This window comes from Notothenia rossii (assembly GCF_949606895.1).
Source record: "Notothenia rossii genome assembly, chromosome: 5".
In the NCBI taxonomy this organism is placed as follows: domain Eukaryota; kingdom Metazoa; phylum Chordata; class Actinopteri; order Perciformes; family Nototheniidae; genus Notothenia; species Notothenia rossii.
The window spans coordinates 60913086-60938814 of NC_136903.1; the positions used below are offsets into that span (position 1 = coordinate 60913086).

General features: G+C 39.1%; 2 protein-coding genes and 1 long non-coding RNA gene across 7 annotated transcripts in view; 2 read left to right on the top strand and 1 right to left on the bottom strand.

Annotated features, from left to right (window-relative positions):
• pxk (PX domain containing serine/threonine kinase) overlaps nucleotides 1-12663 on the top strand; it is a 32302-nt gene extending 19639 nt beyond the window's left edge. Inside the window, exons 13-19 of one of the 3 annotated variants that reach the window (XR_013808766.1) lie at nucleotides 17-65; nucleotides 423-500; nucleotides 1733-1819; nucleotides 2108-2171; nucleotides 3795-3854; nucleotides 5176-5303; nucleotides 9794-9930. Coding sequence is in view for 2 of the 3 variants with exons in the window: in XM_079684829.1 (XP_079540955.1) it covers nucleotides 17-65; nucleotides 423-500; nucleotides 1733-1819; nucleotides 2108-2171; nucleotides 3795-3854; nucleotides 9794-9996 (541 nt within the window). In the remaining variant the exon portion in view is untranslated. Of the gene's footprint in view, nucleotides 1-16; nucleotides 66-422; nucleotides 501-1732; nucleotides 1820-2107; nucleotides 2172-3794; nucleotides 3855-5175; nucleotides 5304-9793 lie in introns of all 3 variants that reach the window. The other 2 variants (XM_079684830.1, XM_079684829.1) reach the window with 2 other exon arrangements.
• A 1195-nt stretch (nucleotides 12664-13858) lies between these two features.
• LOC307041758 (pancreatic secretory granule membrane major glycoprotein GP2-like) lies at nucleotides 13859-25688 on the bottom strand. Its single transcript, XM_079685278.1, has 5 exons — nucleotides 24822-25688; nucleotides 18053-18301; nucleotides 15600-15762; nucleotides 14593-14688; nucleotides 13859-14151 (listed from the first exon to the last, which is right to left on the bottom strand). The coding sequence occupies exons 1-4, from the start codon at nucleotides 24968-24970 to the stop codon at nucleotides 14593-14595; spliced, it is 657 nt and encodes a 218-aa protein (XP_079541404.1). The 5' UTR covers nucleotides 24971-25688; the 3' UTR covers nucleotides 13859-14151.
• Nucleotides 16960-24907, top strand: LOC307041759. 3 transcript variants are annotated; one of them, XR_013808883.1, is made up of 3 exons: nucleotides 16960-17170; nucleotides 20415-24648; nucleotides 24776-24907. It is a non-coding gene; the product is annotated as an uncharacterized lncRNA (long non-coding RNA). The 3 variants fall into 3 exon arrangements; XR_013808884.1 differs by having other exon boundaries at nucleotides 20415-24013; nucleotides 24502-24828; XR_013808885.1 differs by having other exon boundaries at nucleotides 20415-20616; nucleotides 20861-24828.
• Nucleotides 25689-25729: the final 41 nt, after the last annotated feature.

Genomic DNA, 25729 nt, shown 5'->3' on the forward strand with positions numbered 1-25729 from the left:
TTTATATATTTTGCAGGCTGTTCAGTGACGTCCAGCTCCAACACTCAGAAAAACTCCAGATCAAGGTGAGGGGCTCAGTTTGATCTCTGAGAGTTTGTCCATGCATACACAAGGTTTCCTTCAGGATATTGCATTTATTTAATTCCCAAATGTATTCAGATATCACTAAACAGTTCTCCCTCAGGTTTCAAGGTTTGCAGATAAGAAATGCTTAAGCAACCTGGTGTTTTAATATTTCCTTATATATATATTTATTCTTATCTATTTAGTTGTTTTATTTCATTTATTATTATTTATTATTATTATCTTTTGGTTCGTTTATGTAAGCATAGTTTTCTCACCTTATCTTGTTTTTTAATCAATATTCCCTGTGATTAAAACAACAAAGATGAAGATGATCTCTGACCCCCCCCCCCCTTCAGGTTCCCAGCAGGCTAAAAGAGGCGCTGAAGACGGCGAAGGAGAGTCTGGAGAGGAGGCTGCAGGAGGAACAGAGAGTGGTTCGTCTCTCATTCATTTGTTTATTTATTTTCCCTCTGCTCCCTTTAAATGGCTATGCAGCTTCACTGGAGACATTTTGGAGGTTGTGTCCTTCATGTCAAATCTCTATATTTTAAATAAATCGGTGACCTTTGAGATAAGGTGGGAACGATGCCTGAGGGCTCATGTGACATTAAAGACTGTGGAAAAACATTGCAATATCATTTCCCACAACCTTTTCATGTTGCAAAAACAAAAACCTCTACTGACATTAATGAGGATTATTTCAAGATGAACTTCCTGTTATAGCTAGTGGAACATTTTCTATGTAAAAAATACAAAGTGACATCATGAAGCCATTTCATATTTTCTAAAGTTAAATTACATTCTGACACATAAGGCTTGTTACCCCTGCTCCTAAAAATAAACTGATATCATTTCTCAGAACTTGTTCGTGCATACAGTATACCAGGATTCCTTCAGAATATTGAATTAATTTAATTCCAAAAATAATTTATACTATATTGACATAGTGACCATCTTTATGTTCCTTTTTATAAAACAAAATATGGCCAGTCCTTCCTAAAAGATTGTTTGTCCTCAGCACGGGTGTCCAAACTACGGCCCAAGGGCCAACTGCAGCCTGTTAAAAAAGTAATCTTTTCTTACATTGTACTCCTTAAATACATTTCTAAACATATATTGCACAGTAGTGTTCATGTGCTAATTAGCCCACTTAATAAGAGAACATTTTCAAACAAACCTTAGTTGAGAAAAAAAGCCAATAACTTCTGAGGCTTATGTTTTAAGGAATGAGCTGCCCACACTTGCATTTTTTTAATTTAACCAGATAAAAGCATTGAGATAAAATCTCATATACAATGCTGACCTGGCCAAGAATGCAGCAACATTACACATAACACAGACATATAAAATACAAAGAACACAACTAAGTAAACAAAAGATGAAAAGCAGTCACTACATTGTGCACATTTGGGACTGTAAGGTACACTACTCATTATAATATATATTATAATGAATAAGTGAAACCCTACGGAGAGCTGTGATGTAGGCTGTTTGTATTCTCAAAGCAGATTCAAGTATCAAGCATAATGTACCAACATTTGATTGATTTTGCTAACTCATAACTTCACTTATGAGGCAATACACCTCAGCTCTAGTGAGGGGCCCAGACCTTTGTATGCTTTTCTGTATGTGGCCCTCAATAATGTTATCATATTTGTATTTGAAGTGCCACCAACACAGAAGGCTGACCCGAGCGAAGTCCCACCACGGCTCAGAGGAGGAGAAGAAGAGGAGGAAGATTCTGGCGAGGAAGGTAGGCAACAAAATGTAGCACCAACTGCACAATAGAATAACATCTGACCATCCACACAAACAATACAACAGCTACAAATAATCTTTACAGTGACTCTGGTGCTAAGAACCATGGGATATGTTGTTTTCTTTTTTCAGAAACCTACCGGAACCTGTTTCAACTTTAGAAATGAAAAACATGCATTTTATGTTAGAGTTTAGTGGTTGTACTTTGGGGAAGTGGAAATGGTGCTTGTTAGTGATGTTAAATGAAAAGTGAAATGTAATGTTTTTTTTTTCTTATTCGCAGAAGTCACGACAGTCGGCTTTTGAAAATGAAGAAGACGTCTCTGTCAGAAACAACAATAACTCTGGTAGGTCACTGCTGTTACTAAACTCAACAAATACTCAATTTATGTTTAGGTTTTTAAGGTGCTTGGATGTCCTTTAGTGCAGGGGTCCCCAACCTGCCGGGGTGCAAAATAGCTGTGAGTTTATCGTAATATTTGCAGAATTATAAATATATAAAAATATTTGATCAAAGAAATTTCAATATTTTTTATTTTTATATTTATAGTCATATCATTTCATCCCAAAACATACAAAATAAAATCAAAATAGGATGGCATAAGGTCTCTCATGCGCAGAGAAAGTTACAGGTGGTGCGCCAATAGGAAGTGGAGCACACAGGAGACAACCGTTTAATCGCAGACTATTATGTTTATGTGGGGGAATGGCAGTGCATACATTATTTGAGATATATTTAGAACTCGGACTTCATTTTAAGGACATTGCGGCCAGGGGTGTATAGCTATTTATTTTATTTTTTAAAGCCTCCTTCACTTCATGAAATGGCTGCAGCATCGGGAGGCAGCCTCTGAGAAGTGCAGCACCAGCGCGTATAACCGCCTTCACTGTGTTCCCCTCTGCAGGCTGCAATACAATTAGCCTCTGTTGCCACCTGCTGTTGAGTAAATATTCAAATCAGTTAAAATTGACAACCGGTCCGCAGATTTTTTTTAATGTATCTGCCGGTCCTTGGCACAATAAAGGTTGGGAACCCCTGCTTTAGTGGACACAAATGTCCACACGACGTCATACTAAATAAGTCAACAACTTGATTCAAAATATGGATTTTAAAATGCTTTAATTAATTATTAATACAATTAATTTAATATGAATTAAAAATGATCATATTTCTTCCGATAAGATAAAAATGGTCTGTTCCACTGCCAACGGCTGGTACTGCACTAACGTAAAATGACGGCGGCACTGATCGAGGTTTTCTGTAACTGTCCAAGTCTGTTCACATTTGCTTTTCCATGAACCAGTTTTTAAACATTGCCAGAGCCCATACCGTGTTTCTGTTACCGTTTACTTCCCTTCTGTCTTCTTCTTCTGTTGATTTCTCCGACGTCCAGCGCTCTCTTTCCTTCCCTTGCACTGTTTTTCTTTTCTTGACTGGGGACAGTTAAGAATCCAAAGTTTCATGCTCTCTACAAATATAAACAAAAGTATTCCACAGTGCTTTCTGACAGATGAAACTAATGTTTGTTGTCCACAGCTGACGTTAAATTGTCTGCACTCCTTTCTGCGGATTGATATGACTGCACATAGTCTCTTTATCCTCCTAAGCACGTTCTCCTTAGCAGCGCCTGTTGTAAAAAAATAACAGACCTATTGAATGTCTGAATTGACCAATCAGATTAGAATATTGACCTAAGGCTTGTAATAATTGGTGTTTACCGTCTGCACAAACCTCATCATGGATTGAAATGTGGATAGTTATCCATTGTCTGTCTCTTGATCTGTCACGTTAAAGCTTTATCTGTAGATTGAAGGGATCCTTTGTAGTTTTCCTATAAACAAAGTTACATTCAGTGTCAACACACTGACCTTAATATCATTTATCTGTGCACGCAATTTGTTCTTTTTTTTAATTCAGATTTTTGCTAAATATAATAATTTGTGTTTTTTTTTATTCTTTCTCTCTTTAGGTTCTGGAGCCAGTTCACCTCCCACATGCCCCTCCTCGCCCACCCCCCCATCCACCACAGGTAGGGCTGCCTGTCTCTATGTCTGTCTGTGTGTCTGTCTGTGTCTCTGTGTCTGTCTGTCTAAGTATGAAACAGACTCCAGCACCCCCTTGTTGTGGTGAGGACCTGCTGTGATGTGTCAGAATGTTACTCAGAATAATAACGTTTTCCTATTAACCCAGAAAGTCTGTCAGTCTGTCTCTTCACCTCTTCTCTCATGATAATCACAGGTATTATTTTCTTCTCTAGTAGGTTGTATTATACACTTTGTGTCTTTAGCTAGCTTCACTCAGGGTAGGAAACACTAATGTTTACATGTATATGTTAAAGTGTGAGTCTGGTGATTAGGGATGTAAGAAAAATATTGACATATGATTGTTTGTCAATAACAATGCATGACTTTTAAATTAATTGTTTTTAAAGGTCAATGTCAGAAAGTGGCTCAGATTGCCCAAAGAGTAGTGCTACGATGCATGGCCATCTTTGAAATTGACCTTCATTTAGCCGTCAAGTACACATCAGTAACGTTTGTGACTGCCTCTTTCAAAGTTGCGAGTCTGTGCACATGCTGACGAGGTTAAACCAAAGTTAGAAATGCGTCCACAAGTAGATGTTTCCATCATTGCACCTATTATTACGGGACTTGTGATTTTTGCAAGATTTTACAATATTGCATATCCAGCGGCAGTGCAAAGCAACACAATTAGGAAAACATGGAGGAGAAGAGTGACACTATAAAGTCAAGATGAGGAAGAGCTCTTGTTACACGATTACAAGATTATTGCACTGCAGTTTATTTTGACACTGTGTCAGCTTTTTGAAGGGAAAGATGATACAAACAATGTTTATTGTTATGCTGCTTGATTTTCAAATATCACGCCAGCATTAATATAAACTGTTAACCCTAAAACAAGAAACTACATTTTTGTTCTAAGGTACCTTACACCTCATACATTTAATAATTTTTTGTTTTACTGGTTTGAAGTAAGTGATGCAAAAAATAATAACATGTGATGAAGTATAGTATTATAAAACACTTTGAAATGTAATTTGTAGACCATTACAATATTGTGATATAAAAGTACATTCACTTAGATTTAGAAATATTTCCACCCATACCAACGCTGTAACGCCGACAGAATATCACCAGACTCAACATTTACATTTCCACAACAATGACATTAATACGTCATCAGTCTCCTACCCTGATGTTAGTGTCTCCTTTCCTTATTTCCTCTCCTCCTCTCTTCGTTGTCCTAGTGATTCTGTGTAAATGCCGATTGGTTCACTGAACAGATAATTGTCATCTCCCTCTCTTCTTCCCGTGCTGTCTCCACCGTAGAGCATGCTCCATTCTGACCGTGTCGTTGGGTAAAGTAAAGATTTAAAATGTCGCTGATGATGATGATGAAGGTCACTGGTGTTTTTTTTAAAGCCGTCGTACACCCTGGCTTCCCAGCAAGCTCACAGGTCAGCCTCATAATTGTGTTCTCAAGTTAAAGAAACTCAAGAGTAGAATATACTTCGATCTAATTTTAAAGTCGGTTAGAGCGGGATCACGAGTGTGGATCTAATGCAGTGAGCAGCAGGTTAAGATCAGAGACTTATAAAGGAAAACTGAAATCCAGGATTTGTTTGGTCTGGGGAAGTGTTAAAACTTGGGGGGGGGGGGGCAGGAGCCGTTTAGGACAGAGAGTGAATACACATACTATACAGAGATGCTGTATGAAAAACCAATGTGAGTTTTGAAAAATTGAACAATTTAAATCTATTCTAGTAGACCTCAATAATGGAATTATGATCAGTAGAAATGGCCATGACATGGGACCTTTAAAACCCGATACTGGGTTTTGTGGCAGATACTAATATTGATAAATCAGAAATCATTATTTAAATTGATATAATTCTTATTATTTTTTAAATAAAAGCATTATGTTTGCGTATAATCTTAAACTTTGGTTTCTAAAGAATCTGATTGTTATTTAAATGACCCGTGTGATTTAATGGGTTTAGATTGGGACCACAGGGGAAATAATGTTTTTGGAAGGCTTAATGCCAAAGAATGAATACTGAAGCAGATTAGTTTGATAACAAATCTATCAATCTCTTGACTTAACAACAGTGTGAAGTTATTGAAATGTTTACGTGAGTCAAACTATTTAAGTTAGCAACCACTAATTCTACAAATACATTAATACTAATAACATAAGTCTAATCTTTATGTACGATTATGCTCAAGTACTGGGCTCTGGTTTCAGACAGGGTGAAAAGAGGTGCTGCAGCACAGGCAGTATGAAATAGATAAAGAGCTTTCTGAACATTAAAGCATGGAGACATGTCCCAGTAGAGACACTGATCCTGAAATGAGCTTAATATGGCCCTTATAGGAATCAGCCATTAGAAAGGGACCTGATGAGATTAAGTAAAGCATTAATAAAGCATTGCTTGTGTAGAACAGGGTGTACGCACATCTTTACAAAAACTTCACAATCTGCAATGATCTCCAAAGCTCACACAAAGTCACCCACTGGTTCAGAAGTTCTCATTGGAGATTGTGATGTGTCAGTTACAGCATGTCCGTCCGTCTGTCTCTGTTTCTGTTGTTCTGTTTGCTCGTGTGTCTGTTGGGGACGGGGTGTCACGGTGAATACGGGTCAGAAACATTTGTTTTTGGTCAAAAATGTATTTAAGTTACGATAACTTCTTTGTGCTGCTATTAGCTTTTTCATTTGTTGTGCCCATGCTGCAGGTTGCCTTCTGTCGTATGGAGCTGCTCTGCAGTTGACCCTTCAGTGAATCTTTTATAAGGATTTTCATTTGTGTTGATCAATATTCAGATAATACTTTGTCCCGAAACATCTTTAACCAGAGTATTTTGCATTGTATATATTTTTTTACACTGGTAGTTTTAAAAAAAATGTAGGCACATCAATTACAATGTGAATATTTAACATCCATCTTGAACATTTTGAAGATCTGTGCCCGTATTTATCAAGCCTCTGACAATAGGAAATTAATCCTGAAGAGTGAAACAAAATCTCAGTGACACGCTTTAATCCTACTTTTAGGACTACAAGTAAAAGCATATTAGCAACTTCTTAGGCAAAGAAAAAGTCTGCCAAGTCTGCCGATATTTAAGAGAGTTCCTAACCCAGGAGTCGCCAGAAGAAGGCTTTCAGGCGATTCAGTTTGGTTAATACGTTGTTATTAATATGTGTGACCGACATTGGGCCGTGTAATAAAAAAGAACATGCAGTAATAAACAAACTTTGGTAACTCTTACATTGCCAAATGTCATACAAAGTATTTTTTATTGATTTATACTTACTTATAACTCTTATGTTTACAAGGTATTTAGTCCTAACAGGAATTGGACATAACATTCAATGTTCTCTATCATTATCACTGTATGTGAAATACTGCAAGATATACACTAAATATTTCCCACAGCTCAGAGTCAAACTTCCTGTATGTATTTATTTTGGGTATGGGACTGTGTTACAGCTTACTATGTAAATGGTTGTGGCAAAGCTATGCATCTATTTTGGCATTATAATATTGCATATGCATTCTTGGGTATTGGTCAATTTGCCCAAACACAAAAACCCTCACTCAAAGATTGTTGCACGACTTTGAAGAGACGCTTGATAAATACGGGACTACTTAACTTGCAGACATTTAAAACATAATGCAGATCATTTAAAATGTTTGAATACATTTTCAAACCTCCATGGTGGCGTGTACTGAGGACACCGCCTGTATTAGTCTATTGAAACTCTTCCAGCATGTGAGCTCAGAGCTGTGGCCAGATTTCATATTAAATCAGAGGAATTATGACATGTTGACACATCTGATCACAGAGGTCTCACTGCAAGAAGAATCGTCTGAATATTACGTGGGAAAAAACAACACTAAAGGTCACTGTTGCTGCTATATTTAATGAAAGTCAGCTTGGAGATAATCCGCCCCTGCAGGCATTAGTGGGTCTACAATATTTTACCTATTTGTTATGTTTTCGCTCTTCACCACAGCCAAACAACGTATATTCCACTAAAAATATGATCTTACAACATGTTATTGTCTCCTGCAGTGGCGAGTTTCTCCAGGTGTGGTTAGCATCTGTCTGACTGACAGATGTCCTTTCATTACGCCACAGATAATTCACTGTTTAGTCAAACAGGAAGGTGGGGTCTGTGGACTTAAGACGCAGCTTCAGGCTCTGCTTCACCTCTACATGCTGGAGCGCTCTTTTGATTTGCTTTTTTCTTCCCTGTAATCCCTGGGTTCTGTTTCAGTTTGGGTTATAAAAAGGCATACGTGTAGGAGGATGTACCAAATGTATGTTCAATTTACCATCAGTGCACTGTGTTAATCAAAGCAAGAAAAAGACTGGGGCAGTAGCTACTTTAGGACAACAAGGATGTAAAGCCACAACTAGTTTAGAAAAAAATATTTATGAAAGAATCATCCAATAAGAAGGCCTCAGACGGTTGCCGTGACGGCGAGGTGAAGTTGAGCCTTGTTGGATGAATTCAAGTTTAGCTTTGATCTGAATATTCCAAAAACTATGATTTAATTTAGTCTCCATAGAGAGGCATTCCTCCCCTTTCTGGTGTTCCTTCATGGGATATTATTTTTAAGAACATATGTGCGGTAGTTATGGCAACTCGTCAAAGAACAATCATTTTTATATAGCGTTTGAATTGTGGCATGAAAACATATGTTTGTCAATTCACAGATAATTTTGCAAGTCAAGTAAGTCTCTGTTTTTTGTAGTATGATGTACTCACTGATACTAGCCAGCTAGATAATTTAGCTTTGTTCCAGAAGTTAATCCAAGTTCAAAACACTCAGAAATCGTAGCTTCAGAGCTGGAAAGCTAATTAATTGTAACTGTTTGTTTACCAATGAACTGGGGCATATTAGGGTCCCATAGTGGTCTACTGGGAACTGCCGTTTTAGAATGAATGTACCCCACAAGAAAGATGAAGCCTCTGCAACTGGGAACTTGAACATAACTTAGAGTATTAGTTCAGGAACCACAGGGCCTTTTGACTCGATTTTCTTGAACAATATTTTTGTGTAACTGACCAGCATCTGTTTGTAGAGTCAGAACATGTTGGATTACCTGAACTGAAGGTTGGGTTTAAACTGATGGTGGATTGAATTCAGCCTGGAATCTGCAGACGCTGGTTACACAAATGTACTCAAATAACAATTACCACTTTGCATTTGGTCTTTATAAAGGGTTCATTGGTTCTATTTAATGATCAATACACATTTTACTAATGCTTCATAAATGGGTTAGAAGCCATAAAATATCTCAGGTGTTTTCAAACTCTAAAACGCGCGTGTGACTTTCTGAGGATATCCCTATCTCCAGAGCTAGTCTGAGAATCAGAATCAGAGTAATACAGTGAAACTTGTCTGTAAAATCACAAGTATGTTGCAAAAATAATTTGGAAATGGCTGATTCAGAATACTTTTGTTTCAACTTTGCCCAAATGTAAACCGATATCAGCTAATGTTAGGGTTTTGAGGTTTTAAAATACCCATTTTTTTCATCACCGATCAGACGGAGCACCTTACGCTGGTTGAAAACCACTGCCTGTAATGTTGAAGCCTACCATTTCTTTAGCTAACCACAGATTAAATGCCAACGTTATTTTATCACAAACCATGAACTGAGATAAAATAGCAAATAAGAAGTCAGGTCATTATTTCATAGACTTGTATACATTCAGACTTCTTTATGCTACATTTGGAGTCACCCCCTGCTGGACATTATAGAGAAAGCAGGTTAAAGCCACTTTCACATTGGCTTTAATTTTCAGATAAACCAGACCAGTTTAAACCAGTTTATTTGATCTCTGTGTAACCAGCCTCTGGGGAAAATAAATATAAGAAGCTAATCGTTATGTTTTCTCACGCTCTCTCCCTTCGTTCTCTCCTTTATCCAGGAGCCCTGCCTGCTCCTGCTCCTCCCCCGCCTCCTCCTCCTCCTCCCCCTCCTGCACTGGACTCTCCCTCCTCTCGTCCTCCTCCTCTCTCCTCTGATGGAGCGGGAGGAGGTCGCACCGCCTTGCTAAGCTCCATCCAGGGCTTCAGTAAGGGAAAACTGAAGAAGTCCGAGACCGTCGACCACAGCAAACCCATTACCTGACCCCCCCCGCCTCCACCTCCTGTCCTCCACCAGGAGACCCCCGCCACCACGACGCCGCCAACCCCCTGGTTCTGCACTGTGGTCCATGTGGTTCAGTTTTGTTTTTACCGCTACTCCTGCTTTTTTCAGCTTTTACATTTTAAAATCTGTGGTGGGAGATAGTAGAGTCCTTTTAGGAACTGAACAATCATCTGAAGGTTTGTCCACTTTGACTGCATTCTCATGAGGAGACACCGGGCTCCAGATAAAAAAGCTGGTAAACTGGGTGTAGTTGGGTATTTGCTGCTGCTTCTTTTCTGCTTGTAAAAGTGGTGGGATTTGAACATTTTGGAACCACTATGGATGCTTCATCCCGCTGATCATGACATGAATTTCATGGAGTCGAAACTCTAAATCAGTGCTCTGACACTGGCGCTGCACTGCTTCTGTATCTGGGCCAAACACAAGAAAGTTGGTCCAAACCTTTCCTCGTTTGCAGTCATCTCAAAATATCCAAATTCGAGTAGACTGTCTCACTGCAGGAAGTCCGTATGGCTGCAAAGCTAAATGTAATTCCTGTCTTTAAATATTTTTTATTTTCCTAAAATAAATGGGGGGAAAAAAACCTTTTAGTGCAAAATATTCAACTTCTCTATTTTAGATTTATCTAAAAATGCATGTTTATAAGGGAGTTCGCTGGATTTGAAGTGAGAACAAAATATTTACATAAAAGATGATTCTCATCAGAAGCAAGTGGGAAATGAAAGCCCAGATGCATTTCCACTTGTTTTAGGAGTATAAAACTCAAGTTACAGACAGAAATGACTTGATACAAGGATGTTTGCTGCAGTGTGTCTGTCTGAAAGTCAAGCTGGGATCACACCTGGTTTTGTTTGATCTGAATGAGAGTGAGAGATTTGTTTGACTTTGTTGCGTTTTGAGATTCTTACAGTGAGAGCATCTTTGTTAAAACCATGACATGGATGCTCTGCGGTGTTTGTACTTCTAATTAAGAAACCCCACATCATTCTGTTCAGCTCCTAAGAAAGAGATCGCCATCATACTGTAACATCTGCCATACGTCACTAAGAGATGTCTGGCCGATAACGTGGCAGAGTATAAAGGTAGTGTGTGCCACTACTATTGCTTGTGCAGCTGCTCCCTCCTTTGGAAATAATGGCTTTGCTCTACACAATGTCAAATTTGCACTTTTTGGTGTGAAAGACAGAGATACATGTCAGACATCTGCTCTGTCTGTCTGCTCGGTCAGAGAAACATGGATCCACAGCTGTGATTGTTTTTAGGGTCTGAAATTAATCTTAAATACTTTTTCTTCACCCGGATCACTAACAATGTGTCATATTTTTATATTATTTTGCCTATTTGCATGACAATAAATTCCTACTATTTCACATTTCTGACCCATACTGCTGCTTGTCCATTAACTTGACGTCACTGTTGACCTTATCCCAAATGATCCATCATTCTGTAGATTTCCTTCCTTCATGTTTGAGTAATCAATCCAAAATCAACTTGCAGAGACTAATCCACCACAGTCAATATTTACTGACGTTTAGTTTGACTTTATCACTTCATAGTCATGTGGTTTTTTAAAGTTGTAATAAAAAGAATAACCCAACTTCAAATTGGGATTCAAGCAGCATCTTTGCTCATCCTGCAGAATTTGGATTTGAATATCATATTATTAACTAATGCAACACATTTTGAAATAAGTAATCAAGCTATCGGTCAAAATTGGGTTTGGAAAATGTTGATTTAGGAAAAGCCTGATTGGTTTATCAGTATTGATTTATTTGATAATCACCAATAAAAGCTATAGGTGGATGTTATTTATGTCTTTATAGAAATAACCTGAAGGAAGGAGATCGGTCCTTGTTATCGTTTGATTTGATCATTTGATCTTCACTGTCGGTGCAAATTGTTTTTGTTAATCATCTCTGCTGACAGCATTGTAACCTTTTACCTTCATTTGACTTTCATTGAGGCTTAATTTCCGACCCTTAAAGTGCTGATTCCTGGTATTCTAAGTCTTTTATTGCATCTGTTTATATTCTGTTGTATTTTATTATGTGTTGTCACAGAGCTGAGATTATTTTATCGTCCCATATGGATCCTTGTGCCTATGGAAATATGAATGTTTTCTTTTAAGATATAAGTGATAATATCCTATATATATACCAGATGATCTGTTTGTACAAAGTTCTGTCTTCAGGTTAGGCGATGTTCATTCAGATGGACGTTGAATTGCATCAGTATGTTTGTCTGCAGCACTTTATCTACGAGGGGTGAGGGACAAGAGGTGTATTATTTTTTTGTTGTTGAAACAATTAAAAGCCCAAGAGCGGTCCTGGATTACAAGTAAAATGGTATGAAAACCACTCTTCAATCTCCAGTAGGTAAATGTATCAACTGTTTTGCCTTGTTATCGCCTTCAAAATCAACAATATCTCCTCTACAATAAATGCATCTGCAAAATAACCCTCCTCGACATGTATATTTACATTTAAATACAAAATCTAGAAAGCCTGTTGTTATGAAAACTATTTGAATAAAGATGTTTCAGTAAAATTGAGAGTAAGTTGCGATTTTTGCAAATACTTGTGATGAACTGTGTTGTTTTTAATACACCTAAAAAAGTGTTTTAATAAACAAAGATGAAAGTTTTAATTTTGTATTTTTTTTACTTAGATTGTGTGCTGAAGCTCAATTTCAATGTTGGAGCAACATATCCCTCTTATAAACCTGTGCCTGATTTAGATCAGAAAGTTTTCCTTCTGAATTAACTCAGAGATTATGGAGTGCCATAAAAAAAAATAACACTGTAATGAATCCTTAAATATAAAAACAAAGGAAAAAATAGAACTAAAATTACTTCTCAGCATTTTAAATGAATTTTCTTCTGTATTTATATATATTTTTAAATAAAATAATTATATCAAAGGTGTGACACATTGACATTGTAATTTGGATTTTAGCCACTGTATTTACAGTGCAGGATCGTTGCCTCAATTATAAATCAATATTTTATGTGCACTATCACTCTACGATCAAACTCGTGTTTGTCTTTAACCCATATTCCCCTTTTTGTATGCAAGGAAAGGAGGACACCATAATGAAAGTGATACAGCAGAACAGCATGCCATTAAGGCCCGAGTCTGAGCTCAGTGTTTACTGTAAGTCTTAAACTAGGATCTTATAACACTCGTCCTGATCAAACATAGGAACATATCCTATCACAGGCAGCTATATGTGAACAAATAAGATCAATATAAAGAGTTGTAAAGCTGAACTGATGTGTGTCTGATAGCTTTGTGACACAAGTGACGGTACGCATTTCAGATTACGCACATAACCTGCGTACCAGTTATGTGCACCCCTGTACTACAGCAAAAGTATCCTCCGTCGGGACTTCCTGCAACAACACCACGCCGTTATCTTGATTCTGATTGGACAGAAGACATTATCAAAGATATTCTATTGAGAAGACGATCACTACGGGACAAAAGTTTTCAAAACCGTTTCTGGTCCTCGGTATTTTCAGACAAGTGGCTACTGAAATCAATCTTACTAACTGCTGTCTGTGCAATTCTCGGCGCCAGTTGGCGGACTTTATTTTGCTTACTTTAACATCATTTTTCATGGTGGGACTAAGCCATTTATTGGTATGGCTGTAGCCTACCACGGCCATACCCTGACGCTGCCACTGGTGGGATGTATGGGACGGGCCATTCTGCACATGCGTTACATTTTTTTTTTTAACGCAATTTATTCAAAAAATTAATTATCGCCTGCCGCGATAATTTTGAAAGCATTAATATATGTATATGTTAGGCAACAAAACTGAGAGATGCTAGAGGGAGTGTCAAAAGTTTATTCATTTTTTATGTCATATCAAGAATGTAACTTTCACAAAATAACTATTTATTCTCCGTTAAAGAATCGCTCAGGTATGTTGATGCACTCTTATGGGTTCTCATGTAATGCTCACATTTAAGAGGATTTTGCTTTGATAATGCTATTTCTTTGTGGTATGTGGCTCAACAGCAATCATAACTGAGCTTAATCTTTTCAGGAGATGATGTTCACAAAGATATTCATGTGTCCAGACTCTTTATCTGGAGGTCTTCACCTTGTCGACAAGTTTGAGTCTCCAACCTGAGAATAAAGCAGTTGTCACGGCAGGGAAACGTTTCTTTTCTACTCACAAATGGTAAGGTAAGCAGTAAAAAGTTTAAAACATTTGATAAAGTCAACAATTTGACAAAGTATATCATTCACCACCTGAAAGCATATCATTCGCCACCTGAAAGCATATCATTCGCCACCTGACTTCCATATAAGCTCCACTCATAACTACAAGTCACCGCCTAAAAATGTAGAACCTTCCTGCAGCATCCTGCTTAGGAATGGATGATAAAGGCCTACTGAACCAACTGGTATAAGAGTAGGGCCAAACCCTTGTAATATGCTCCAAAACACAAGTGATAACAGCCATTCAAGGCAGGTGGTGATTCCTTGTTGTTTTTAAGGTTTTTGGTGGAGGTATTAGTGCGACTACATCGTCGCTAGTGCTCATTAGTAGTTCATGTGTCTTACCTAAGTACCCCAGGCCATGATGACGATTGAATCGGTTTCACTTTCAAGTTTATTTCTGTAGGATCTGCGTCTCCTAGCACCTTGGCCGCAACTCTCCTGGTTAAAGTGAAAGAGGAAGTTTAAGGGTTCAATCAATCCAGGCTTTAGAAACAACACTGGTCCAGATATATGTGGACTACAAACCAAAGCATCAGAGGGATGAAGGTGCAGCATAGTGTAATATTTAAATGATTTTTTGGTGTTCATTATGCATTTTAATCTGACATTTTTAATGAATGTTATTTCTGGTGGACCTCAGAAAAACTGCTGTAGTGTTTAGATAGGTCTGTTTTTCTGCAAAAGCAAACTATGATATTTTATTAGAAAGTGTCCTCTGATTTTAGGGAAAAAACCTTGTCTGGTTTAATATGATTATTGACTGGCACAAAACAAGCTCTATATATATATTTTTTTGTTGTGGAAGAACTTGAACAACAAATTTAAGCCGGACTTTATCACCAGCATCCATAGTTGGAAGATTTATTGAAATCCTTATAGCCCTGTATTGAACACGTTACATGTATTACTTGAACCATAATTATCTATCATGTATGATTAGATATACGTATTGTTCAAGTCATACATGTAACTACCCAATGCAGATAGAGAGATTCGATCAGAATAAGAAATACATAATAAAAATACACCCAAAACATGCGAAATGACTTTTAAAAAAAAGTAGAAAATTACTTAAATGTTTATAGATTCATAACAGATACTTTCTTAATCTTTCAAAAAGCTCTTGATGTAGAAACTGTTGTTTTGTGTATTTTATAACAAAATATCGTATTTTATAAACTCTAAAAACATTGTGTTTTATAAAGGATTTGTTTCATGCAAAAATCCTAATTTCTAGAGTATAAAAAGCTTTAAGTAAAATGCTGATGTGAAACTGATGTGCTAGTGTGACGCAGGACGAAGAGTTAGCTTCTGTGTATTTGTGTCTCTGAGTCTTTTTGTGAACGTACCCGGGTGCAGGAATTGTCACTTTTGAGACACAGGTTCATCCTGCAGTGCAGGTAAATGTCTTTAGAGTTCCCGTTGAACTGGAACATGTTGAAGGAGAAGTAGTTGGTCAGTCCCTGTCCGTTACTCTCAATTACAATAGTGTTTTCAGAAGGGTTTGCACAGCTGTTTAGAAACAGGGAAACACATAAAACATCAGGGGTCATTTATTGTTTCATAGCCTTTATAGGATCTGAAATGAATCCAGCATCAAATCCTCCCATGAAACCAGAATACGTTCAGACTCAAAAAAATGAACTGAATGAATAAATAACCAAGCGTGTAAACAACTAATTGTGTGAACAACACACCTTATTGTTCACAGGTGACATGGTGAAGTATTCATTTAATAAAAGCTAAACTGCTGAGAGACTACCAAATATTACGTTAATCGTAATTATACGTAATGCAGTCTGTCAGACAAGTTTGTAGGAAAATCAAATCTATTTGGAATAATTTGGACTGTATACAAGAAGTAAAAGTAACCAAAAACCCATTGGTTTTATGAAGCCTCAAGTTTGGCATGTAGTCATCTGTATTGTTTTGACCAATAGTGACAGAAGTTAAGTTTGACTAAATACTGAATAACACACTTTTAGCAACCAAAATCTTAAAATAAACTATAAAAAAGCTTAAAGTTACATAAACAACGTCAAAGTAGCAGCTTGTCACTAACAAGGTGGCCCCGCCCTTAAAGCAAATCTATTTTACTCTAAATGGAACAATAATTTACAAAATAAACATCATACTGTAATGAAGCAAGTTGTTAAACCCCAAGCCCGTTTTTCAGGTTTCAGGCTAAAAAATGACATTCCCAGAAAAAATGATCATAATTATCTTCCCTTCTAAAATGGTTAAATTAATAATCTTTTTTCTCAAAGTAATGATAAACCTGTAAGTTGGATGTAGAAGAGTCAGATTCAATATAGATGTTTTTTATTTTAAAGAAAATTCAGATTGAACATGGTAAAAAACTGTAAATTATACTGTCTGTCCAAAACATATTTTGTACTTATAGTGAAAACTAACCTTGGATGATGGGTTAGTAGACTAAAAGCTTTAGGAATCCAAAGTACAACATATAATAAGTACCCTGTATCCAGATTGATGCAAACAAAATCTAGCACAAAAAAAAACTCTTCTGGGGCCATTTGGGTAGATTTTTCATATCTCTGGCTCCCCCTGCTGGATTTTGACATGTGACATCTCTTTCTAACCGTCAGAGCCAATGGAATCGAGGGGAACTCCCACATAGTCCTTATTTGGTCATGTGTGTGTGTTAGGCTGCTGCAATGCCGAGACCGGAAGCAGCAGCCACTCTGGTGGCTACCATTAGCAGCTAACTTTTGCTCTGCGATTTTTACATAAAAATGGAATTATGGATTATAAATAATTCAAATTATTGCCCAGAAACGTTATCAACCTATGGATTAACCGATTCAGCCGCGTTTTTTCTCGTTTTAATGCCATTGAACACGTCTTTTGATCAGATTAACAGCTACGGTGAGACGATCTCCCTAGAAGCTACGTAAAGGTACGTGTTGTGATGTCTGTCTTTGCTTCCCCTGTCGCAAGTTCGGATCACTCAGTGATGATACTATATACCTAAATAATCTGTGGAACCTCAGTTTTAATTGGATATCTTGTATGTGCAGCTACGATAAGTAATAAGGGTACTTTTATCTTGAGTTCTGTGCCAATGTCCGTTAGCATTTTTCGCTAAGGGGTCATTTAGATGCTTCTTATGAGACTTGTGTTTTGTTTTGGTAAAAATGGTTTATATCGTCAATTAGCTGAGATTATTTCTGTTAATTTGGTATAACACATTAATAGGTTCTTAAATATTAAGATCCCCTGAGACACAGTGTGCTGAAAAAAAAAAAAGGGTCCCCGGGCTTAACAGGTTAAAATCAACAATTGAGACCTTAAACCCAAAATGTTTACTGACATAATAAATCAAGTAAGTGTAGGGTCATTTCCTCAGAGATTCCTGTACAACATTCAAACCGGTGGATTGTGTAACTTTTGGTCAGAGATTAGCTAAACTATCAAAATGTACAGATCTGTCAAAACTCCAGTTCTGTAAATGTTCTTATCTAAAAAGAGAGTAAGATATTATTTGAATGCCTCTTATGATATGATTTAAGGTTACTCTGAATAGGTGAGGCAGAGAAGTTGTAATTTTAAAATAAGCTTCAACAAAGTATAAACTATATAACTCCCTATAGAACCACTACCTCCAGGAAATCAAAATCTTGTTATAGAAATATTTTAATTTCCCTATGGAGCACGAAATCCAAATGCCTCCCCTGGAATAAATACATTATTTTTGAATATATTAGCCTCCAATTTACAGCATCAGAAAAAAAATGTCCATGGCTCTTAAAATAAAGCTTTTCCTCCTTGTGTCTCTTACCCGTTTCTTATGAGGTCGTACTTTAGGTGCGTACTAGGCGATGGGTCGCTGGTTGCAAAGCAGGACTCCGTCAACAAAGAAACCTTTTTCCCATCCACGCCATCTGCCTTCAGCTCAAGCCAGACCTTCTGGTTCACTCTGAGCTCTGTATTTGGAGTCACAGACAGCGTACGACGGGCATCCATGAAAGCCTTCATGGTCAGAGTGTAGTTCCAGATTCCAGATGTTACATATGCTACTGTAGCAGGGCTGAAAACACACCAATATCTCAGCTCTTTTATACTCAGACTACTGAAACCTTGGAGCACTTCTGATTCCCTGTTATTTGAAAGTCTTCAGAGAGCCCACATCTCTACATTTTAAGCCAGAGTTGGAAGAAATACTGAGACATTTACTAAAGTAAAAGTGGCAATACTACAGTGTAAAAATACTCAGTTGCGACTAAAATTCCCGCATTTAAAATCTAACCCAAGCAAAATAAACCTCAAGGACCAAACATTTAATTTCTCATTGTTCAGTATGGCCTATTCAGAATCATGTATAACATTATTGTTATATCATGATTGATGCATTATTACATTCATCACTTTAATTTAGCAGGTGGTAAAGATAAGGTTTACTTTATTAAAAATACATCAGAATTTACAAGTTAATATTGTATATGTGTATGTATGTTTGTCAGATAAATCTGCAAAATACCTACAAATTTAAGCTGTAAAATAAATGTAGTGGGGAAATTAGTATACATTAGAATAATGTGAAAATACTCTATTGAAGTACTAGTTGCTTAAATGTCCACTACAGTACAGTACTATATGTACTCATGCCCCTTTCACACCAACGCGGTTCCAGGGCCGGTTCGGAGCTAGAGCCTTAAAAGCACAGTTTTTTCCTGTTCACACTGCCTCTAAGCTCCAGAATCCGGTTTGTTTCAAGCACCAAAAAGTTGTCGGCCTAGAAAGCAAGCACCGCATACATCACGCTTACGTCGGAGGGGGGCGAGATTAACCTGAGGCGAGTACCGCAAATGTTGTAACAAGCAGTAGTGCTGAGCAAAGTGACTAGAACACACTTTATAAAGTCAGGCAACACTAACCAGGCTTAATTTGATTCTGTTTATTTGTACCTTACTTTGACCATCAGTTTGCTGTTATTGATCATTGTGGAGAGCAGGCAGACGTTTTGTTTTGTATTATAGCAGCTATCGGATGGAATCAATACATCGGCTGCATAGGTTGTCATGTCCGACTATCACAAGTAGAATCATAATGTAAAATATGCTGGTAAAATGTGCCTGTAGAAAACGGCTTATGCCACAATAGGATAGCAACAAGCAGTCAAGATAGTCAGTTTAGCTTTGGTCGTTATGCTAACATCACCAATTGTATACCAGAGAAACTTTCATAACAGCGTTGTGATGCCAAACAGCGTCAATTCAGACCGACACACATTCACTTAAGGGGAATTGGGGATATATATCAGCTGCTTGTGTGACAGTCAGACAGTAGATAATTTACAGCGGCCGCTGCCGTGTGAGCTAACCCGGAGCTAACGGGAGAATAAACTCCTGTGGCAGAGCAGCCAGCACTGCAGCGGTCGGTAAATGCCGTTGAAACACATTAATAAACAATGAACCACGGCACTCTGGAGAAAAGTATAAGCTTGGAGAAGTCGTTATTTAACTTAATCTGGCTTCGTATTATTAAAAGCAACACAATCATTGAGCCGACGCAGTTCCCCGTTGTTGTTGTTATAGTGAGCGCCGTAATGCCATTGGGGAGAAATCAGCGACGTAAACGGTGACGTCATGACACAGCAGTGGCAGCACCAGTCGGGCTCTGGGCGGTGTGAACAAAACGGGGGCTGAAGAGAAAAACCGGTTCCGAACCAGAAGAGCTCTAGCACGGAGCTAGAACGGGAATCGCGTTGGTGTGAAAGCCCTACATGAGTACATGGTAATGCCTTTTGGACTGTGCACCGGCTGTGTTTCAGGCTTTTGCGAATGAGGTTCTACAGGAGTTTTTCAATGTTTCTGTGTTTGTATATCTTGATGATATTTAGATTTTCTCCCTGGACTCTAAGACCCATATTAACCATGTCCGTCAGGTTCTGCAGAAACTGCTTGAAAATCATTTGTACGTCAAGGCAGAAAAATGTGAGTTCCATGCAGAAACGGTGTCCTTCTTAGGATACATAATATCACCTAATCAGATACAAATGGATCCTGCCAAAGTCAGTGCAGTTTCCAATTGGCTAACACCAGACTCCAGGAAAAAGGTTCAGCAGTTTCTAGGGTTTGCAAACTTCTATAGGAAGTTTATGAGAAACTTCAGTTCTTAAGCAGGTTCTCACTTCTCCTAAGGTTCCATTCAAATGGGCTCCCCAGGCTGACGTCGCCTTCCAGCGCCTCAGGGAAAGGTTCACCACAGCTCCCATACTCACCATTCCGGATCCCCAGCGCCAGTTTGTGGTCAAGGTCGATGCTTCCAATGAAGGGATTGGAGGGGTGTTGTCTCAAAGATCCGTGGAAGACAACAAGATGCACCCGTGTGCCTACCTGTCACGTAAGTTGACAACAGCTGAGTAGAACCACGATGTGGGAAATAAAGAACTGTTAGCAGTTAAAGCGGCCCTCGAGGAATGGAGACACTGGTTAGAGGGGGCAGAGCAGCCTTTCTTAGTCTGGACGGAACATAAAAATTTGGAGTACATCAGAAAAGCTAAACGCCTCAAATCTCGCCAGGCCAGGTGGACACTATTTTTTAGTAGGTTCCACTTCACACTCTCTCTTTTCGTCCCGGATCCCAGAACCGAAAACCTGATGCTCTGTCTTTACGACCCAGAGCCACTTGCCGTAGAGCCCAAGACCATCCTTCCACTACACCGTGTGGTCGGAGCATTTTTCTGGCAAGTAGAGTCAGATGTGAAACAAACAAATGTTTTGAACCCGGCACCTAGCGAGTGTCCAAACAACCTGTTGTTTATCGCTGTGTCTCTCCACTCCAAGGTCATCCACTGGGCCCACACGTCTTTGCTCTCGTGCCATCCTGGTGTTAAAAGGACCATATTCAGGATCAAACAGCGATTCTGGTGGCCAGCCATGAAGAAGGATGTGGCGGAGTACGTAGCGGCTTTTCCTGTGTGTGCTCGGAATAAGACCTCGTCCCAGGTCAAGATGGGCTTGCTCCAGCCGTTGCCGGTTCCCCAACGTCCCTGGTAACACATTTCCATGGACTTTGTGACAGGACTCCCATCATCCAGTGGCAAAACTACGGTCCTGACAGTGGTGGGCCGGTTCTCCACCCGACGGGTGACCCGCAAAAAAGGTGATTCGCGGGTGGTATTTTTTCAAACGCTTTTTTCCGGGTTTGGTTCTGGGTAAAACAAAGAGGATGCGGGTCGGGTCGCGGGTGTTGCATAATAAATATATTAAAATAATAATAATTTAGTTAAATGTTTAAATCCTCAGACCTTTCCCCCTCGGGACCGCGCATAATCATAACATAATCTGCAGCGCACCACATTCGAAATGGCTGAGGTGAAGCTCTCTAGCGGAGAATACAGCATTTTCAATAACACTTCCTCAAGAGCGAAATCCGACGTCTGGGAGGCTTTTGGTGTCATCAGGGGTCGGCAACCCCCGGCACCGTAACCAGTGGCACACTAGGAATAAGTGGAATAAGTGTGCAAAATATTTAAATTGTATTTTCGGATCCTGAACGAGACCGCCGCCAGAGCGCGTCTCCCCGTTACCTGCAGAAGGAAGCCATGCGCGGAACGCAGCCCCGCTCTCTTTAACTCCAGGCGACTTTCTGCCGCGGAGGAAAGCACTTCACAAATTCCAGTAGGCCTACCCATAAGGAGCTGTACAAATGCCGCAGTTATTGCGTGGCTGTGTATTTAGTTGAAAGCCCAGTGGCGATCTGCTCATCTCTCATCGAAATAATATGCTACAAAGGGGCGGACTGGCCATCTGTGTGTTGAACTTTCCTGTCGGCTCCCAGGCGGTAGTCGAGGAGGGCAGAAGCAACAAGCTTCAGGTTCAATAACCCACTTTAGCTTAAATGACTGGAGAGAGGCGAGCTCTTCTTGGGAGGCCGTTGCATTTATTTAGCTTTTTTTCTGTTTCACAAAATACATCATAGACCTCTGTTTTTCTGCTTCCTCGTTTCACTTCCAGAAACATACACGTTCCCTCACTGTCGCTCTACAATCCACAAACACAAGCCACATCTCTCTCTCTCTCTCTCTCTCTCTCTCTCTCTCTCTCTCTCTCTCTCTCTCTCTCTCTCTCTCTCTCTCTCTCTCTCTCTTCTCATCTCATCTCATCTCACTCTGCATGACCATAATATCATAACATGTGTGCTCTGGAGAATCACAGCACGAACGATCGTCCTTATTATTATGCCGTTCAAACCAATTATTTAAATGTTTTTGTTAAATTCGGCATCATGTAAGTTGCGCTGACAGGTCCACACACTGCTTCCCCGCAGCAAGGCTCCCCCGTCCTCCACGCTTTTTGAGACAAATATACAACTGCGTGTGTTAATAATTGCACGTTTTCACTGCTCATATATATGCGGGTTCGGGTCGGGTTGCGGATCTTGTGCCGACGGGTCGGGTTGCGGAACTAATTGGCAATATGTGCGGGTAGCGGGGCGGGTTCGCTATTGCACGTTGCGGGTGCGAGGCGGCAGCGGGTCTTGAAAATCAGACCCGTGCAGGACTCTGCCGCAGATGTCATGATGAACCAGGTATTTAGGATCCATGGGTTTCCTAGTGACATTGTTTCCGACGGGTCCACAGTTTATTTCCACATTCTGGAAGGAGTTTCATAGGCGCCACTGTCAGCATGTCATCAGGCTATCACCCTCAATCCAATGGACAGTCGGAGCGTCTGAACCAAGAACTGGAGACTGAGACGTTAGACTACGCTGTCTTGTCTACCAGAACCAGACCACCTGGAGCGACCACCTCACATGGGTTGAGTTTGCTCACAATACTCTCCCCACAGCGGCCACAGGTCTCTCTCTCCTTTCCATTGTATCAATGGCTACCAGCCTCCGCTGTTTTCAGTCAACTAAGGAGAAGTAACGGTACCATCGGTTGATGCCATGATTAGACGCTGTCGCCGAATCTGGGCTGGTGCTCGTCAGTCCCTACTCAGAAGTTCGGCTCGGATGAAGGCTGTAGCAGACGTCCATCGCAGGGCCGCTTCTCTCTACAGGCCGGGTCAGAAGGTTTAGCTTTCCACCAAGGACCTACCTCTTCATGTCGCCTCCAAGAAATTGGCTCCTAGGTTTGTGGGTTCATTCCCGGTCTCCAAGGTCATCAATCCTATGTCTGTTCGCCTACAACTTCCCAGGTCTATGAGAGTACATCCCACCTTCCATGTCAGCAAGATCAAACCAGTGCATGAGAGCACACTTGTTCCCTCCTCCAAGCCCCCTCCACCGCCCCAGCTCTTTGAAGGTGGTCAGGTTTATAAGGTCTGTAAGCTGCTGGAGGTCTGCAATAGGGGTCGGGGCAAGCAATTCCTGGTGGACTGGAAAGGTTACGGTCCCGAGGCAAGATGCTGGGTAGCTGCATTTGTGGACAAGACCCTCACTCAGCCATCAGGAGTCGGCCCTAGAGGGGGGGGGGGTACTGTTGTGTGCGTCAACAGTGTTGACTCTAGTCATGTTTCATGTTGTTGTTTATTCCATTTTTGTATTGTCTCCCACTTCCTGTTTTGTTTTGACACTCACCTGCTACGTTTCATTCCAGGTTCCTTGACTTCCTACCCTTGTGTGTGTCTCCCGCTCTCATCAGCTGATTGTTTCCACCTGTACCCAGTTACCTCTTGTTTAAATTCCCCAGTCTCCCCTTGTTTTGTGTCAGTTCATCTTGTCCTGTCCTATGCAAGTAGTCAGCGTGCCTGTGATTAGTCACCTTGACTCAAGCCTGATTTATGCTTTCAAGGTAAGTTGTCTCAAGAAGTTTCTTCCTCACTTAGTGAGCGATTTTCTTTTGTGCCTTTTCTTTGCCTTTTTTAACCTTTTTTGTAACCTCATCAAGAGTGTCAATCCTTATTTATATCCTGGTTTTTGGAATAAAGTATCTTACTCATACTTTACCTCTGTCTCCTGGGTCGTGCAATTGAGTTCAATACCTTGTTTCCAAGTTCGGGACAATATGAAATAAACACACTTTGCATCAATAATTATAAGCTAATAATATGATATAAATAGTATTCTCAAATGTTCAACTCTGCATAATGTACTAAGTACTTTTAGTACAGTTTGATAATGCTTTTTTGCATTTAGTATTTCCACACTGTGGTATTACTACCTTTACTTTAGTGCAAGATATGAGTATTTCTTCCACCACTGACACCCCTTCACTCATTACATTACATGTCACTTGTTAGACGCTTTTATCCAATACATTATTGTGGACAATCCCCACAGGAGCAATTTGGGCTGAAGTGTCTTGCCCAGGGACACAACGACATGCTGACTGCAGTGGGACTCGAACTTGCTATCACCTGATTCAAGGTTCAGCGCACTAAGTTCAGTGCATTATCCCAGTGAGCCACAGCCTCCCCTCTCAAGAGTGTAAACAAAAATTCAACTAACAGTATTAAATCAATTCAACAAGTTAAAAGTTGTTGAATTGTCTGACATTCTTTTCTTTGTATAACTTATCCATATCAATAAAATATATTTTATGTTTTTTTTAAAGGGAATAGTTGTGATAATTTGACTGCACGATGCATTGTGGAACATACTTGCTGAAGCCACTCTTCACTTTGATGTTCACTGAGAAATCAATGGATATCTCTGGAAAAGTGAAGGGGCAGGTGAAGTCAAAAATATCCTCGTCGGTGGTTTCCAGCATGACGCCATTCCTGTTGATAATCTCGCCTTCGTTGTTCATCTGCAACGTCACAGGGCATCAGACATTGTTACTGAAGACAATCCAACCTTTAGCTCTTGTTTCTTATATATGACCTTTTTATGTCTTGTACCTCACTTGTAAAATTGTTTCTCTAATGTCCTTTTCAGAAAACTACCAAAACAACTTTATCCTAATCATAACTAACAAATATATTCATTTCATTTAATACAATTGCTTTCTGCATACCAAACGCAAGAGGGATATTTGTATTCATACTTCTCTATTTTTTAATATTGATTTTGATTAATTAAAGGAAAAATAAGTACTTCATACCTTGGAGGACAATTTTACCATTCCTAAAACTGCTTAAAAAATAATATAATAAATAATTATATAAAGATGTTATGCTATTTCTTCCTTTAGGGTTTTAGCAACTGTTTTGCACACTTATATAATGTTTGTAGTATTGTATTTACATATTTATTTTAGTAGGCTGGCCTAAGTGTGTTGTGTACTTATTATGTATATTATAAATTGTGTATTCTGTATACATATATATTGTGTGTGCTTTGTTAACAGCCTGCTCCAACAAAACCATTTCCCAATTTGAGATCAATAAGGTACATCTAAATGAATCTCATCCTATTAGTGTCTGTATTTTGGCTACATACTTATTATATAATAAATAAAAATTACACCTTTGCCATAATTCATATTAAATGTGCTAACAGCCAAAATGATCGAAAAATAGTCAGAATGGTCCCTAGTTGCACTTTATTTTAATTATATTTCTACAAG

Bases quoted from the DNA above. Each gene is read 5' to 3' on its own strand.
- LOC307041758 (XM_079685278.1), bottom strand. From the start codon at position 24,970: ATGAACAACGAAGGCGAGATTATCAACAGGAATGGCGTCATGCTGGAA. The intron at 18,302-24,821 runs GTATGTTCCACA...GTGTGTTTTCAG, and splicing joins GTGAAGAGTGGCTTCAGCAA to CCCTGCTACAGTAGCATATG. The intron at 14,689-15,599 runs GTACGTTCACAA...CACTTTAACCAG, and splicing joins GTGACAATTCCTGCACCCGG to GAGAGTTGCGGCCAAGGTGC.